The sequence below is a fragment of the Ostrea edulis genome, chromosome 1 (genome assembly GCF_947568905.1).
Source record: "Ostrea edulis chromosome 1, xbOstEdul1.1, whole genome shotgun sequence".
Classification (NCBI taxonomy): Eukaryota; Metazoa; Mollusca; class Bivalvia; order Ostreida; family Ostreidae; genus Ostrea; species Ostrea edulis.
Window position 1 is genome coordinate 41,103,019 of NC_079164.1, and position 19,150 is coordinate 41,122,168.

At 35.6% G+C, this 19,150-nt stretch overlaps 1 protein-coding gene across 1 annotated transcript in view; it reads right to left on the minus strand.

Annotated features, from left to right (window-relative positions):
• The window catches only part of LOC125656923 (uncharacterized), an 81,584-nt gene that overhangs the window by 54,399 nt on the left and 8,035 nt on the right, over positions 1-19,150 (minus strand). Inside the window, exons 2-15 of the mRNA XM_048887572.2 lie at positions 18,407-18,540; positions 15,852-16,000; positions 12,320-12,479; positions 11,875-11,978; positions 11,426-11,543; positions 10,471-10,664; positions 9,006-9,097; positions 8,826-8,910; positions 6,979-7,045; positions 5,673-5,803; positions 4,472-5,570; positions 2,895-2,978; positions 971-1,156; positions 656-769 (exon numbers count right to left, since the gene is read on the minus strand). Of these exons, the coding sequence (XP_048743529.2) occupies positions 656-769; positions 971-1,156; positions 2,895-2,978; positions 4,472-5,570; positions 5,673-5,803; positions 6,979-7,045; positions 8,826-8,910; positions 9,006-9,097; positions 10,471-10,664; positions 11,426-11,543; positions 11,875-11,978; positions 12,320-12,479; positions 15,852-16,000; positions 18,407-18,540 (2,717 nt within the window). The remainder of the gene's footprint in view (positions 1-655; positions 770-970; positions 1,157-2,894; positions 2,979-4,471; positions 5,571-5,672; positions 5,804-6,978; positions 7,046-8,825; positions 8,911-9,005; positions 9,098-10,470; positions 10,665-11,425; positions 11,544-11,874; positions 11,979-12,319; positions 12,480-15,851; positions 16,001-18,406; positions 18,541-19,150) is intronic.

Consider the following 19,150-nt stretch of genomic DNA (forward strand, 5'->3'; position numbering starts at 1 on the left):
ATGAGTATATAAAGATATAATGTCACTTTTGCTACAGTTGACTTATTCTTACAAAAATTGAATGACTTAGTTCATGGTTGACTGAAATTCTTAAATGTGTACTCCTTCTAGTTCGCTGGGTTCTTTTTATATAATTTACAAAATGAATTATGAAATACATAATGTTTTTCTGTCATTTTTTATTTTTATACATAAACTGTTGATGTATCAATATTATGTAAGATTATTCGAATAGATAGTATTAAAAGTAATTTCAAATATGGCAGTTATTTTCTCAGGGCTTTGGCAGGGCTGACAACTTTTACAAACAGTTAGCCCTGCATGTCAAGCTAATTCTACAGCGAGCCTCAAACACTGTTACTGCACATGCTGATAATGATATGTCAACACAAAGACAAACACCTAATCAGGTTATCGGTATGTTTAACTAAATGTTCACATCCTGACTGCCCATTAAAACAATCAATGTCAGAATTATTGAGGAAACCATGAATGATCTAAAACAGATAACTTTGAATGACATATAATGTTCTATTTAAACTTTTTATAGTTGTTTAATCACAGATTTACCAAATATATCATTAAGAATAAATAACCCTGTTTTAAAGAAAACATCCAATTTTCCTTCTGACTAAAATAAGCACTTCAGCAGTACCTCTAGAGCCTCTCTGAACCATTCGTCTGTCTCCTTTCTCTGCGCGGGGACGTGGGGTTGTAAGTCGCTTCCTCCAATGATTCGAGGCAGATCATTCGATCCACAATTCTGGTTCTGATTTTAAAAAAACAGAACACATGAAACTAATGGTACTCCTTACATCAGAGCATTAACTTGCACATAATACAAATGAAGTTTGAAACCTTTAAAACTCATCAATCCAATTGTATACATGTAATTGTTTTTCTTCATCTAAATCAAATATGAATGTTTATAATTTTCATTTTCTTTCAGTTTTATCAGGAGTTGTCCAACCTTTCTGAATTTCTTGAAGTTCCTGACCAGTTTCCCCTTCCATCTGATGTAGCCTGAAGGAGTAGCCTCCCCTGAATCTGGTGGTGCAGATCGTACAGGGCGGGCGACCAGATCCACAAACTTTGTAATGATGCACCGAGACGGCAGATCTTCTTCCTTCACAACTTCAGACTTTATCACAACATTCTACAATGAAATACTAGTCTAGAGCTTGTTTTTATGAAATACAAATGTCTTCCCAGCTTCCCAAATTGGAAGTGCTCCAAATGAAACCTCCTCCCTTTAATGTACTGCATGGTATGGAGGAAAATAAACATAAACTAAACAATATGAACTCCGATAAACCACAGAGGAGAAGTGTTCACAAACTATTTTACACCCTCCATCCCTCATATCCACTATAACTTTAAGGACAACAATTGGATCCTCCTGTCCCTGCAAAATGCTCCTCTGAAAATGGCATTGAAGTATCATACAAAATTTCAAGTCTATCGGATAAGCCATATAGGAAAAGTGTTCACAAGCTATTTTAACATCCTCTACCCCTCTTAGATCCATTATCACATTTAGGAAAATTATTGGATCCTCCTGTCCCGACTATGCACATCTACAAAATTTAATGGCAATGAAGCATTAGTTTCAAATCTATCCAATAAGCCACCTAGGAGAAGTGTTCACAAGCTATTTTACATCCTCCACCCCTTTTAGATCCACTAAAACTTTTAGGAAAGTAATTGGATCCTCATGTCCAGACAATATGCACATCTACAAATGGCAATGAAGCATTGGACAAAGTTTCAAGTCTATCTGATAAGCCATACAGGAGGAGGGGCGTTCGCAAGATTTTGAGACAGACAGACGGAAAGTACAAAAACAATAGGTCCCCCTGAAAGAGGGCAGACAAAAAATTCAATATGCAGTCACCTTATTTACAAACATTTTCTAACTACCACTCACAGTGTTCGACACTAAGTTTTTATACTCAACTAGTCCACAGAACTAGTAAATCCTGCTGATTGGTGACTAGTTCGGCTGCCGAGTTGCGAAGCAATGGGGGAGAAGAGTGCGGGGGGGGGGGGGGGGGGGGGGTGTCCAGGGGACGTCCCCCAGAAAGTTTTCAAAATCCAGATGCAAAATCATGCATTTCCAGTAATTCTTTTAGACAAATAAATAAAACTTTGATACCCAAATTCAGCTTCTATTTTTACTGATTCCCACATCAAACCACCAGAAAATATATTTTACTGTTTCAATTTTATTAAGAGTTCACATCAAGTCCATGAGCATTTATATGCTTTGTTAGAAAGTTCCTGAACATCTCTCATTTGACTGACGCTTCCCAAAAACCGCCACATTTTATTCAGTGTATAGTGTATACTTGAATCACTGTGACATTTAATGACTATAATTCTAAGCGCAGAAGTGACAGTTATGATTAGACAGCTTGATCAAAAATTAGTCCATCGTGTATTTACAACAATATGAAACAGAAACGAAAGTAGAAAGACTTCGACAATTATTTTATTGTACAGGGTTCTGGTTTTTTGGTAGTTCACCGGACTACTTAAATTAATTATATTCTGATAGTCCGGGACAAAATTTACTAGCCTCGGGCTACCGGACTAGAGCTAGTGTCGAACCCTGACTCAGAAAAATGGGGTGTCTAACCTCACACCAAATATGCACATCTAAATTTACAGGTTCACAAATATCTACATACTGCACTATTTAACAAGATGTGGGCAATTCATAAAACAGACCTCTGTATTCATAAAACAGACTTCTTTCTTCATAAAGCTTTAGCTGCATTAATGTAGCCCTCTCCAACATTTTTTTCTTTTTTATGGAGAAAAAACTTCTCCATAAAACATCTGAATATAAAAAAATTGGAGAGGGCTATATCATTGCAGCTAATGAAACTTACCTCCATGTGTCGTTTCGTATTCAGGAAACCCTCTGGAGTTTCCGTCGTACTTCTGTTAATCCTGTCCTCTGTCTGTCCATTCACCTACAAAGTATTGATATCAGTAATCCTACAAATCAGATATCAATAATCCTACAAGTCAGATATCAGTAATCATACAAGTCAGATATCAATAATCCTACAAGTCAGATATCAGTAATCCTACAAGTCAGATATCAGTAATCATACAAGTCAGATCATGTATTGATACCAGTAATCCTACAAGTCAGATATCAGTAATCCTACAAATCAGATATCAGTAATTCTACAAATCAGATATCAGTAATCCTACAAGTCAGTTATCAGTAATCATACAAGTCAGATATCAATAATCATACAAGTCAGATCATGTATTGATACCAGTAATCCTACAAGTCAGATATCAGTAATCATACAAGTCAGATATCAATAATCATACAAGTCAGATATCAATAATCATACAAGTCAGATCATGTATTGATACCAGTATTATCATACAAGTCAGATCATGTATTGATACCAGTAATCATACAAGTCAGATATCAGTAATTGTATAAGTCAGATATCAGTAACCGTACAAGTCAGATCATGCATTAATAGTAGTAATTATATAAGTCAGATTATGAACAGTTCCATCTTCACAAGCCAAATGTCCGATTCGCTTACTCTCATCTGATTGGCAGATTTAGTTGTGACTGAACTGACATCTAACGGATCGAGCGAGTTATCGTTCTTCACGTAAACAAAATCTAACCAATCATATGACACATTATAATTTCTGTTATATGTGTATGTTTACCAAATGGAGTTGACAGATGAAAACAATAAAATTGTTTGTTATTTATATGTGCATCGTAAGTCTTGCTATACGCCTATGTCACCTTTGTGTTTAAGGTATAAAACACGTACATGTATCAAAACATGCCTTTTAGATTTCAACGTTGCTACTTTTTTTTTGATATCGTACTCAATTTTGTTGAGTTTGTTAGTTTATTCCAGCATTGTCATTTGGGTAAGGTACATGATCGATTATCTCTAGAAGTTGATCATAAACCCCAAAACTTTCTCCGAAAATCGTCCGTCTCTGTTTTTTAGACAAAATGCCACGACAAAGGCAACAACACGAGCTAGACATAGGGGCCGCCATTACTCAAACCAAACTGTGTGTATGGTGTGATTTGATTGGACGCCTTGGAAAGTCGAAGTGCAATATTTTGAAAGCTTAGAAATATGACTAAATCCGCCAAGGGGGAGATAGGAGAAAGCGAATCGGACACTTGGCTTGTGAAGATGGAACAGTTCTGGCATCTTATAAATAACTCAGAATTTGCAGAGTATACTTCTGGGGTCTTATCAGCTATATTAGCAAGTCATACTTCTCATAAATGTTTACTTTGATCAACAGTACCTCTATATACAATGTACAAATTTATTCATGAAGATATTTGTAGGTTAAACCTTGGAAGTTTACCTGAAAATAAAGTTCTTGCAATCTAAAGTGATTTACAATCATGAAACACAACATCTTCTGTACATTTACATAAACGTACACTACCAACCTCTGGAGGTTTTTCCTTCATTCTAACAATCTTGCTATCTCCATTTGTCCTTCCTATCTGTCTATTTGGTGCAGTCTTTTCTAATGATGTCTTTGTTGACTTCTCGGGGGACTCCTCAGATAAATTAAGCACACCCTCATCAGATCCTGCTTTCAGAGGCAAGTTTCTGCCGCTCCTTTTTACTTGGGTAGATTTCTGTTGATGTTCTTTGCTCAGTGTGGAATCATCCACATCAAACAAATCTCCTTCATCTACATCGGAGGAGTCTGTGCGAGCGTGAGCGCCCCTTGACTGACTCGGTTTCACATCAAATAAGTCCTCCTCATCTTCAATTTGAGGTCTATTTCTTGATTGACTTGGTTCCACTTCGAATAAGTCCTCCTCATCTTCCATTTGAGGTTCATTTCTTGATCTCTTTATACTAGGTGGATCCTCGTCATCTGAATCTTCCACAATAATTCTCCTCTTCTCTCTCGTTTTCCCACTTGATGTTGATGTTGCTGGACTTCCTCTGGCAGAATAAGGCTTTTTCAGCATTGATTTAGATTCTGTCTTCTGTGTCTTTTTTTGTTTTGAGGACCATTCATCCTTTTTCAAGTCTACAGTCACAGATTCCTTATTCCTTTCTGTCTCATACACACTGGACAACTCCAATGAATCGAACCGTGATTCCACTTTGACGTCAGTCGTCTTGGATCCTGTTTTATTCTGATCAGACTTTCTTATGGATGCTGTTTCTCCCCATGGACTGGGACTAGGAGGCCTTTCGGTGGACTTTTTTGGGGAAGCTCTCAAGTTTTCTGGGCTTGGCAACCTTCTTAGATTTTGTCTAACAGGACTAGGTGACCTTTCTGTTGATTTTTTGGGGGAATCTCTCGAGTCTGTTGGGCTAGGTGACCTTCTTGTACTTCGTCTGACAGGACTAGGTGACCTTTGTGACCTTTCTGTTAACCTTTTTGCCGAAACTCTCAAGTTTGCTGGGCTTGGCGATCTTCTTGGACTTCGTCTGACAGCTTCTCGTTTTTCTGGAGTTATCTTTTCCTTTTTGATTTGTCTCCCCAAACACTGTCCATCCAAAGTGTCAGTCGATGCTGAATTTCTAAAATAAACTGGTTGATATGAATTATCTGTAAACAAATAAGGTCAGGTCTACGATATTTCAGGCTTAAATACTGTATACATGTATGAACATGTGTGTTACCTAAAGTTGCTTGGTTCCATGGTCTCTAATTGGGTCGTTTCTCTGGCAGTCTCATTTTCAGAAATTTGTCGGCGAAGTTTGGTGTCTGTCTTCTTGGATTCTTTTTGTGTTGTGATTTTTTCACATTTTTCCTGCATGAAATTTGAAAGAATGAAATGCCATTACATCCAATTGATATTTGGATTGATTAATTGATTGTATCTTGATAGTCTCTCGAGAATTTTTCACTCATATGGAGACGTCACCAAGACCGGTGAAGGGCTTCAAATTTAGGCCTTTGCTCGATGCTTACGGCCTTTGAGCAGTGAGGGTTCTTTAGCGTGCCACACCTACTGCGACATGTTTGGCGATGGAACTGTCACTATCTGTTTTAACAACTTAGGTCTGTCGCGGCCAGGATTCGAACCCCGGCCTTCTGCATGCGGGGCGAACGCTCTAACCTCTAGGCCACCGCGGCGGTTGGACAAATATCTCATCAATCCATGAGGGCTGTGCAGAGTGGAAATGAATGCTGCTATATATCCTCCATCATCACAAGCCAAGGGTTTTCTGCCCACTTTGCTCCCCACAAACAGAGTGGAGTTCACTGAAAACCCTTGGCTAACAAAGATGCACATTTAAGAAATAATGATTGCGTTTTCGTGTATATTGCAGGATCCCCCACCCCCCCACGTTGAAAAATGTTGTTTTATATTTCAAACAACATTTCAAAACCAAGGAGATTATCCTACAACATACACAAAAACAAGAACTTTAATTCTATTCTACTACAGGTCAGACATATACAGCCGATTGTTTTCCTATATAACTACAAATTAGGTCACTGTGATGTCATGGCAGTTTCCGAAACAGCCTACATTGTTTTTCACTGATGAAAAAGGTGAGATGGTAGAGGTATTCAAAATCTATTTTGAAAAAATATATCATTTATTTAGTTTAATGTTAATGAATTACATGTACATCAATTGCTTTGAATACAGTTTAAGAAAAACTTGTCTGTGCATCGCCATGTTTACATGTGTATCACTCGAGAAATGCAGACGAATGGTTTATAAATACTGAATGACAAATGTTATTCAGTCATTTATGAATTTGTTTCACAACATATTTTGATTTTAATGATTATAAATTTAATTATCAGTCATAGATTTTATTGTTACATTGGCAAAACTCGAAGTGCAAGCGAGATGTGTACATTGTATCAATTTTCTCATAATCAGTAAATATGTATGAAGGTATATCATAGAATAATGGCTGTGGCATTCCTTTGATCTTTGCAATAACCATGGTAGAATATCTAACTTACAATCTTTGGTTTGATCTTCGTCTCATTGATTTTATCAGAATCATCTTTACTCTCTATCACAGGTGACCTACAAAGAGAAAATCTCTGAGATTCATTAACATAGAAATAGTTTTAACAAGAGGCCCATGGGCTACATCGCTCACCTGAGTCACCTTGGCCCATATCTGAAGACTTTCCATATATATTTGCATGTAAAACCTTGGTCCCTATTATGGCCCAAACTACCCTTTGCAAACTTGAATCTACACTATGTCAGAAAGCTTTCATGTAAATGTCAACTTCTTTGGCCCAATGGTTCTTTTAAAGCTTTTTTCTATATTTGTATGTAAAACTTTGAACCCCCCCCCCCCCCACTTGTGGCCCCATCCTACCCCCCGGGGACCATGATTTGAACAAACTTGAATCTGCACTATGTCAGAAAGTTTTCTTGTAAATATCAGCTTTTCTGGCTCAGTGGTTCTTGAGAAGAAGATTTTTCCTTTATATTTGTATGTAAAACTTTGATCCCCTATTGTGGCCCCATCCAACCCCCGGAGTCCATGATTTGAACAAACTTGAATCTGCATTATGTCAGGAAGCTTTCATGTAAATCTCAGCTTTTCTGGCTTAGTGGTTCTTGAGAAGAAGATTTTTAAAGTTTTTCCCTATATATTTGTGTGTAAAACTTTGATCCCCCCCCCCCCCCTTGGGGCCCCATCTTATCCCCGGGGGCCATGATTTGAACAAACTTGAATCTGCACTATGTCAGGAAGCTTTCATGTAAATCTCAGCTTTTCTGGCTTAGTGGTTCTTGAGAAGAAGATTTTTAAAGTTTTTCCCTATATATTTGTGTGTAAAACTTTGATCCACCACTTGGGGCCCCATCTTATCCCCGGGGGCCATGATTTGAACAAACTTGAATCTGCACTATGTCAGAAAGTTTTCATGTAAAAATCAGCTTTTCTGGCTTAGTGGTTCTTGAGAAGAAGATTTTTAAAGTTTTTCCCTATATATTTGTATGTAAAACTTTGATCCCCCCTTGTGGCCCCATCCTACCACCGGGGGCTATGATTTGAACAAACTTGAATCTGCAATATGTCAGGAAGCTTTCAGGTAAATTTCAGCTCTTCTGGCCCAGTGGTTCTTGAGAAGAAGATTTTTAAATGACCCCACCCTATTTTTGCATTTTTGTGATTATCTCCCCTTTGAAAGGGACATGGCCCTTCATTTGAACAAACTTGAAAGGCCTTCACCCAAGGATGCTTTTGGCCAAGTTAGGTTGAAATTGGTCCAGTGGTTCTGGAGAAGAAGTCGAAAATGTGAAAAGTTTACAGACAGACGGACAGACAGACAGACGGACGCCGGACAAAATGTGATCAGAATAGCTCACTTGAACCTTCGGTTCAGGTGAGCTAAAAACTACAACTGTCCTAATGAGACTAATACCCCCACAGGGCACATTGGATGGTGGGAAATAGTGAATTTGTGCTCATCAAAGAATAAATGATTTTTGAGATATAGTCTGGACAGTTACAACATAACTAAACCCCTAACCCCCTCAAAATGGAAAAATTATCCATTAACTTCCTTAATGTTAAAATATCTCAATCAAAATAGCAAGTGCACAATTTCATTATTTATATAAAATATACACAAAGGTTTAATAAAAATCTGTTCATTGGTATTGCAAATAAACTCTGAATAGACAGACAAGGTGATTCCAGTACACTTCCCTAAACTTTGTTTTTGGGATGTGGGTGTGTTATAAAATTCGCAGTGAAGATATTTCTCTTTCCTTATGTCAACAACTATTCAGATTTTAATAAGAATCAATTGTAATATTGCTGGTGGCGACTGACTGACATCACCTGGCCCCCGGTTCTGTGTTTAGAGCGAGTACATCCGTCTGTGTAAGTGATTGAGAGGGCATGTGGGGCTGTGGGATCTGACTCACTGAAACAAACGAGTAGGAGATTAAAACACTGAATGATGAAAGAAAGGGAAGAAAGAGACCGTTACAATGATGCCCCACACGCTGTCATACTCACTGAAAGGCACGTCTGGGTTACAGTGTTGTTCCGTGGAGCAATGTAAAACGGCAAACCCTAACTCAGCGTCCTGGATCACATGTTTCTTGTGTCTGTAACATAAAAATTTACAAAATTTAAAATCAGAGCCAAATAGGCGGTAATGCTCCCTGTAATCAATTCAAAGTTTTGTGCAATTGTAAGTCAAAACCTATTAGACACAATCATGAATTAGCACTATCAATATTACTCTAAATTGAAATAATTTACACTCGTTACTACAGGTAACTGGCAAGCAAGCTGCAATCATGAAGCCCTTTCTGCTCTTTTTTCCTTCTGATGACCCCCCCCCCCCCCCCCCTCAAAGTCTGAAAGAGCTACATTATTGCAGCTACTGGCAAGCAAGCTTGCCCCCCACCCCCCAATTTTTTTTATGACTACAGTGTACATAGAATATCTACAAAGTCATACACTGTACTTATGACTTAAACCACCCTTTTCCATTATCACTCCATTTTAATTACTTCCATGATTACAAAATCCCATTTATTAATTATAGATATACTTTCAATTAATTCTAAAAGGGATTATGAAATTATCAGGAATTGCATAGTTTGCATTTTGAGCTATTATATGATTACTGTCAAATGTGTACAAATGATTTGCATATATATAACTCCATGAGTCTTTGACCATCTCAGCTAGCCAAGGGTTTTTGGTCCACTCCGCTCCTCATAAATGTGGGGAACAGAGTGAACCCAAAAACCCATAGCTAGCAAATATGATCTATGGAATATTTGCTGATATTCTCCCTGAGGTTGTACTTACAGACATAGTAGAACATGACAAAGGTGTCAAATGACAACTTGGGGGTGGGGTTGTCTATCTATTAAAGTATGTGGCAGTATGCAATACTGACTTTGAATGTACAATATATTGCCATAATTTCTTCAATTTCAGATAAATTCTTTTCATGAAAATGCATAAATATACTGTAGAGGTTAATTAATATTGTCTTCAGTGTAACAAGTAAATATCAGGATACAAACATCATTGACACTAAAATGTCACCATATACTTTGTAATACAGTCAAACTGTGTTATCTCAAACTCGATGGGGCCGAGAAAAAATGTCATGTATCCTGTATTTTGTAATACAGTCAAACCTTGTTATCTCGAACTCGATGGGGCCGAGAAAAAATGTCATGTATCCTGTATTTTGTAATACAGTCAAACCTTGTTATCTCGAACTCGATGGAGCCAAGAAAAAATGTCATGTATCCTGTATTTTGTAATACAGTCATACCTTGTTATCTCGAACTCGATGGGGCATTTAATATTTCTGTAATACTTTTCTCCAAGTCACACTGAAATTGCCCTGATGACCTTGGAATAGACTCACAATACATGTACTTTGAATTTTTCTAATCAAATATTTAAATCCAAATTCCGCATTTCATTTAGTGTTACAGAACTGTTTTCCTACTTTTTGAGATACTTGATAATTTTCGTGATCCAGTCTATGTTTTGTTGTGAGAATCCTTGTGATGCATCAGATGGGTTGCTCTGCATCACCACAGAGCCAGGCTCCACCATCATCTCCAGGTCATCATCACATGGCTCGTCCATCAGAATAGGCAGGCCTCCTCCCATCTCGATCGTAAGATTCATTTTTTTAAACTGAAAAAAATTTGTAATCTTTTAATTGGACACACTGTCATAGTAAGCACAAAAATGAAGAACCTGCTGAGAACAATGGAATAAAATGCAGTTAACATATTGTCCAGGTACATTTCTTGTGTCCAACATCATATCAACAAGAGAGTGCCAAAAACGGTATATAATACGCCTGTGAAAAGCTTATATTGGGTGTTTTTTTAAGCAATGACTTGTAGAATTTTGCTTCAGGCTGTAACATACTTTCTTTGCATAATATGAATAAAGGTCCAAGCTTAAAAATTGTGACAGGAGGTAGCTAGACAAACCAAGAGTTCTGTGTGTAAAATATTTTCCCAAATTTGACCAAGTTCAATAACCTGTAAATATTTTAAACATCAAAGAAAATTAAAAATGATTGAGAATCAAACTCCTTGCACTATGCACTGTATCTTATTACAAGTTATTTACAAAGACCCCTATAGCTCTATGACTATGAGAGGAGTTAAAAGGACAAATCATGTCCTTTATCTAAGATAATATTTTCTCCAAAAAAGTTCAACAACCTGTAATTTTCTTTAAAAATTTAAGAAAATGAAAATTGCAACATGATCTAGAGTGACCCACAAAGACGATACATAGCAAGTTTCAGTGTTATATGCGACAGAGAAATGAAAATAGAAACAGAAAACTCCGAATGGACGGACAGAAGGACATGCAGATGTACAGACATAGCTGTACCATAATACGTCCCATCTACAGACAGGCGTATGCTAATTACTCACTTGCTTGGAGTTTAGGAAGATGAACTTCATGCCTTGGAATACTGAAGCTCGCTTGATGTCAGGTTTAAATGACACTTGATCTGGGTTAATCTGAGTTTCTGAAATGTTAGGCAGGTACCTAAAACAAAAATATGTCTAACTAGATTCTCTGACATCTGATTCAACATTTGTGTCACAATTCACTGTGTACAATAAAACCTTTTTAAATCAACGTACAGTGTGAGAATTTTTTTTTAATGTCAGATCAGATAAAGTTCTTGAAACAAACAGAATTTGCCTTGAGTATAGAGTTGGAGTTCAAAGGGAAATGGATTATGCAGATTTCAGATTAAACAAGTTCAACTGCCCCTTGAATCCAATGATAGGTGAAAAACATGAGTATTTCCTTACATTTCAAAATTAGAATAGCATCATCAGAATATACATATTGAATATATATGAATACATACAAATCTGGTTCTGGCATTGGACCACCCTCTTTGATGTGTTGGACAAAATTTTCAATGTATGCTGGGGTAACTATATGCTTTTGTGAAACTAATGCTGAAATGACCTGATAATAAAATAATATATACCTTACACCGTATAAGTGAAAATTTTGGCACAACACAATCTTAACGATTTTATAATTCCAAGAAGGTAACTTTTACCTCCAATATCGAATAAATTGTTAACAATATTCAATCAAATTAATAATGCCAAAATTAAATCCTTGCTAAAAATTCTTCTTTTATGGTTTATCATACATTCGAAATATGTTTACAGTCATCTGCTTTTCAAATATTCAATTGAAAAAAGAAATGAATGGGATAAAAATGAAAATGTGTTCATTTACAGATACTAATGAAGTGGAATGTAATTTGGAGTAACATGGATTTGAATGTAAGTACTGACCTTGATGGTAACGCTGAGATTATTCATCACCAGTAGACTGCACTCTGCACACCATTCACTGACCAAGTGACCACCTAATGAGGTCACAAGTGTTCGCATCAGTTTCTTGGATGGATTGTCTAGACATGAGGTTGATATAATGAAGGGCTCATACACCACTCTGAAACATGAGTTTTCTGATGAAGCTATGAACAAAAGACGTGCCTTATTGGCTTAACATAAATGAAGGGTTCAAGTGCATGTTGTTCTTTTGAATATACATGTACAATCAAAGAAATTTAGTGACCCTAAATTTAACGCAGGGTAATGCTTCAGGAACAACTCTAACTATCATAAATCTGACATACTTTTAAATATGAAATACAATGTGCATATATGACTAAAAATATTTATGAGTATAGGCAAATGCTTATAGTTTCATATACCAAAAAGTATCAGTTATAATATATAGCCACTCACACAGAGTTAATTTCAATAGCAGAAATATATCCACATTGAACATGTTGAAGCCAGAAGGGGGGACCTTGGAAAATTAAATCCCACTAACTTAAAGGAGAATCTCAGAGAATTAAACTAGATAAGTCCCACTAACTTAAGGAAGTTAGTTCCTGAGCTTTTCAGAACAACTGCACAGGATATGCTACAACTAAGTATTTACTGGTTCAATATTGACCCCATTGGTGCAAACATATTACACATTTATTGCTGAACCCTATCCAGTTGAAAAATGTTGTGTCAATTCAAATTTTGAAAGGGTTTGGCAAAGACTATATTTTGTGGCGGGATTCATTAATCAAAAAGTTCTAATTCTGCATGATACTACAGTTTCTGTTTCATCCAATGTGTCGTCTATTTTTATACTCCTATACATGTATTTCAGTTTTATGATTTATGATACAGGTAGTTGAAACTTGGAACTAGTTCAAATGTTGTAATTTATCAACTTGGTTGATATATTTTTCCAAACAGAACACCGATTCTTAAAAAAGTTTTTATTAGTTTACTCGAAATTTTGTATAAAAATTCACTATTTTCGCCAATAATTCAAAAATTTGATCTCCAACCCCCACTTTAAGTTGCATTTTAATTGTAAGACCAGACATTGAAAATTGTATAAAATTTTAGAAAATGACATTACTCCTAATATGTCCTTTTAAACTATCAATTTTGATATCATGAAATTTTTCGTATATTGAGTGCAAAAAGCTCATTATTTACATTATTTCCATTACTAGTATTAATTTATTCTTTTATCTGCAGAGTTAGAAGACCTGATTATGTATCTATTTTATGTACTGATTGACTTGTGTTGCTTATATTGTGTTGACACTGACATAAATATCAAGTTTAATTGAATAAATTTTAAGTGCAAAAAGGTAATGTTTAGAACACTAAAGCTCCATAACAAGCATTGCAACCCCCATTTTTCTGTTTAAAGGTCATAGGAGACGATTTTCAAAAAAAAATTGTTTTGCACAAAAATGTGTTCTTCTTTAATTAATACTTAACATATGTAAATAAGTCATTCAGAAAAAATCGTAAGGTAACAGATGCTACAGACCGTCAAATGTTGCTGTGGTGTGAAGTATCAAAATAGTAAGATGACTTATCTCCCTTGCTTGATGATGTCAAAAGAGACCAGCCTGACGCAAATGTGTATTTGTTTATACTAACAACTGCGGGTTTTAGCCGTCAAAATGTTCAATGTGCTTACATTCAACTGTAATGTAGCAAGTCAGGTATTTCTATATATACTTTTGTCTAAATGATCCAACGTTCAGAAAGATTTGGGAGTGAAATCTACACCGAGAACACAGAACTCGAAGTTGTTTGACAATCATTTTACGCGATTACGGGGGTTGATGAGGATTAGTATAAATGAAAACGTTAGCCATTAACAAATTAGGCAGATTATTCTTTTTTCTACGTTTTCTTGTATCCATTTGACTGCCTTCAAATGTATGACAGCTAAACATACAGTTTCCGACGGGAGTTCCTGCGTACTGTGCAGATTTTCTGGCTATGTACAGCTTATGATCCGATCATCATCCCACAACCCACGAGGACTCAACATATTCCAAAATTGTTTAGAAAGTTTTTCTGCTTGAATTAGTTTTTCTGGACTGCACACCAGAATTCTTTGGCTACCTAAAGTTGTCTGTGTAACTCGTCCATAACGCATGGCCTACAAAAACAGTCAGGACATTCGGATTTTTCGACAGTTCCTTCAATAACTGGTCCAGACGAAAAATTCGTTCTTCCTCTGGCTTCCAGTTCCAACCATTATACGCAAGAAAGAGCCCTTATAGCAGCTAATTTGATGGTAAATTATTCTTCATATAGGCACTAATGTCGCAAATTTTATTGTAAAGAATGTTAAAGCCATTTATATTTATTAGATTCACCTGTTAAACTAAAATAGCTGCAAACGATACTTGTAAAAATCCTTTGAAAATAAATTTTTAAAGAAGCGCTCACTATGTGTGTAAAGGAAATTTCGATCTGGCTATAAAATATATCAAGAGTCAGGGTGGGACTTGGGCACATAAAACCAAAGGGGGGTGAGGGGGTGCCCACTTTTTTGTCAGTCAACCTTCAATTTGACCCCCCCCCCCTTGGGAAAAAAACGATGCTGCGTCACTGTGTCTGCATGGGGTTAGAAAGCGCAAGTAATAATTATCTATACTTCTCTTACTGTCATCAGAGAATGTACTCTGAAATCATCATACATTTATCATTAACCAGTCAGTATTGTTTCAACCGATTCGGAATAAATAGGATATTGATCGATCTTCTTGTTCGTCCTTCAATGAAAAATCGTAGATGTGACTGGCATTTGCATTAATTATGAGTTCAAAGTGATATCCTTGTATAATAAACTATGGTTCCCCATTAAAAAACTCCTCCAGTTGCGAATAAATCGTCCATGGGTGTGCTTTTGTTTTGATTCGCAAATCTGAGTGTTGTCTCTTATGATGTCACAAATTCAGGAAATCAGGAACGATAATCGGGTAACAATTTTCTATTCCGACTACCTTTGCACTTCAATTTCTTCGAGTTAATATCGTTATTAATCTTAAAAAAGTATTTTTATGAGGAGTCTATGAAACAAAGTTGATAATTATGGAGAGAAAACATATTGTTAAAAACCGTCTCCTATGACCTTTAATTTCCTAATTCTCCCTCAATGTAGAAATCAAAAATACACTTCCCAAAAAATTGACATTACTCCAAATCTCAGGTGCGAACCTCTTTAAAGGAGGACCTCAGAGAATTAAACTAGATAAGTCATCTCACTAATTTGAAGTAGGACCTCGGAGAATCAAACTAGATAAGTCCCACTGACCTGAAGGAGGACCTCAGAGAATTAAACTAGATAAGTCATCTCACTAATTTGAAGTAGGACCTCGGAGAATCAAACTAGATAAGTCCCACTGACCTGAAGGAGGACCTCAGAGAATTAAACTAGATAAGTCATCTCACTAATTTGAAGTAGGACCTCGGAGAATCAAACTAGATAAGTCCCACTGACCTGAAGGAGGACCTCGGAGATCCAAATATGACCTGGTCACCATCATTCAGAGTTATCTCCTCCTCTTTATTAAGTTTGACATTATTATGCCAGGTCCCAAACTTTGACAGGTCTGTCAGTGAAGCAACTGGTAATCTGTCTGGCTTAGACTGCAATACAAATATATTTTAGTGCATGTATCATCCAGGTAAGAACATACTGCACAATGTAGATCACAGGTAATTTATTAACTTTCCCTTCACAAAGAAATAAATTCAGTACAGAAATAGGTTATTACTAATCAATACATTGGCCATAAAGTTCTACATCACCATAAAAGTTTAAAATTGCTTCAGTTGGTTCATATACAGTTATGAAAAGACTGTTAAAAATCAGACTCCTGAAAACTGTGGAATGGATGATGAACTTTTCTTTTATATTGTATATGGGAATAAATGACCAAATAGACAAGTTGGTAGATTAATTGCTAAAACTCAGGCAAGATGAATTGATATTTCAATACTTAATATTTGTCAATGAGCAACTTGACCAAATAGTTGAGTAGAATTGACATTTTGTTGAAGAAGGTTGACCAAATACTTGAGGTGAATTGCCATAGAATTGGGGTGAATTGGTTATGGGCCAATACACCAGTTTCAAAATAAGAGCTCTTCTGTGTAGGTGGTGCATTTAGTGGAACTTTGAATACCCAAGTGGGACAGAGTGGACCCATAGTCAGTGAATATGACAAAATGTATTAAAAGCGCTTCTCTTTAAATATTTATGTGTAGGAAATATAATCTAATTAAAATCAGACCTTCTCTAACTGTTACACTGGAGAAGGTGTAACGGTTGGAGAAGGTCTGATTTTAATTAGATTGGTAGGAAATACAAAATACTATTGAAAGAATTATTTTACTAAAGTGAAAACATAAAAACAATTGTCATATTTGCAAGTAATTTCCTGGATATTATACGTACAAGCAACAAAATAATGTGATATAATAAGAATTCCATGAATTACTCAATGAATACTTATCATTTACTTAGTTTCAGTCGAATCTGGGTGATGAAGTTGCGTATGAGAAACTTACTGAGCAGATTCACTTATGCAATGAAGAAAATCTGTCCCACTCCCGCATGTAGAAAAAATTGTTTCGCGCCTTATTAGGTATGAGAGTTCTCTAAAGGACAGGGTTCGAAATTACCTCACGTCCGTAAGTCCGAGACTAGTAAAAAACATGTTGGACTAGTAAACTCTCTATGACACTGGTCCATTATGACTAGTGAAAATCTGGGTATCAATCTTGAATTAGTTAAGAGTTTAGCCAATTTGTTTGAGATGTTTACACTTACAGTGGATTACGTACATGGTTATGTGTTTGTGACAATGACATGCTGACCTTGAAAACACATGAAAATTTTTAAGGGGTTACGTCAGTAACTCAGAGGCTGAAGATCGTGAAAACCAAATAAAGTATGGTTGTCTTTTTCTACTGTAGGTGTCAGAAACTGAATTGTTTGTAACCGTGAAGTGTTTGGTTTGATTAAATACTACTGAATAAAATTAATTTATGGGATCATTTTATTTGATGCACTGGACGGACTAGTGAAATGTTTAGCAGACTAGTGAACATCAATAGTCACTATTCCGTAGAGACTAGTGCTTGAAAAGGTTAATTTCGAACCCTGAAGGGAAATAACTCTGACGTATCTTGAAACTGGCGTACTGTCATGGACATGCTGAATTTTTGTTAAGGTTTATGCAAGTTGCTCAGTACAAATTTTTTCAAAGAGCACATATAATTCATATAATTTTACCACAGCAGGTTTTATGTATACATTGATTGTTGTGCAATTTGAAAAAAAATATTTCACACCACTTGAGATAGTGGAGAAATTGGTCAAAATCAGCAAAGTCTTTTGTAAATTGAGAAAATTTGCAAAGTATTCCTGATTTTTTTTTATTGTGAAGTCTACAGGATTAAACAGCTTTCAGAATTTCAAGGAATATTGAAGGATGATTGTTACTGCTTAATGATTTGAAGTCGTTTGATTTGATCTGTGTGCTGATGTGTGTAGCATTTACTTACAATATTATTTTATAGTTTGATTTGATCTGTGTGCTGATGTGTGTAGCATTTACTTACAATATTATTTTATAGTTTGATTTGATCTGTGTGCTGATGTGTGTAGCATTTACTTACAATATTATTTTATAGTTTGATTCGATCTGTGTGCTGGTGTATGTGGTGATAGACAAATGTAACATTAATTTACTTACAATTTCATTTTATAGTTTGATTCGATTTGTGTGCTGGTGTATGTGGTGATAGACAAATGTAACATTTACTTACAATATTATTTTATAGTTTGATTCGATCTGTGTGCTGGTGTATGTGGGGATAGACAAATGTAACATTTACTTACAATATTATTTTATAGTTTGATTCAATCTGTGTGCTGGTGTATGTGGTGATAGACAAATGTAACATTTACTTACAATATTATTTTATAGTTTGATTCGATCTGTGTGCTGGTGTATGTGGTGATAGACAAATGTAACATTTACTTACAATGTTACTTTCTGGATGTGAAACTTTTATTTGAGCATGCTTTCTGCTGACAGCCTGGTCAGATGGAAGGACAATTTCACAATCTTTTCGTCCGACTACATACACGTTGTTTGATAACAAATAAAACGTTTTATCTACAAATATATAATACTAATGTATATATAAATACTAATGTATGAACATGCTTACATTCAAAGATGTATCTTAATTTAAATCCTTATCTCTAAATGCAAACATGGAAGTTTGCAAAGTGTATCTTTTAAACATGTTAAAGAGAAATTACGATTTTTAAAAGTTTTGATGTTTCCAAGCTGTATAGTATAAGCAGTTGTTTTTTTATAAAAAAAAAAAATTCAAAATCACTTTGTCAAGAACTTATCTAACTTATGTATTCATCAGTACAAATACTAGTATTGAAACAATGAAATAGAAATTAAAGTGTTAAAAAACATTCAAAGATAATAGAATTTTTTTTTTTATAATTCTTTTATTTTCTTCCATTCTGTAATATTACCACAAGTGACATATGCATCAATCTTTAATTTACTGAAAAAATTTATGAGAGAGAGAGAGAGAGAGAGAGAGAGAGAGAGAGAGAGAGAGAGAGAGAGAGAGAGAGAGAGAGAGAGAGAGAGAGTAAATATATCAAAAGGCTGTTTCAATTGAATAAAAGGTTCCATCCATTCCAGGTTGTGTCAAATTATAAAGTGATAATACAAAATTTAATTTCTTTTCTTTCTATTA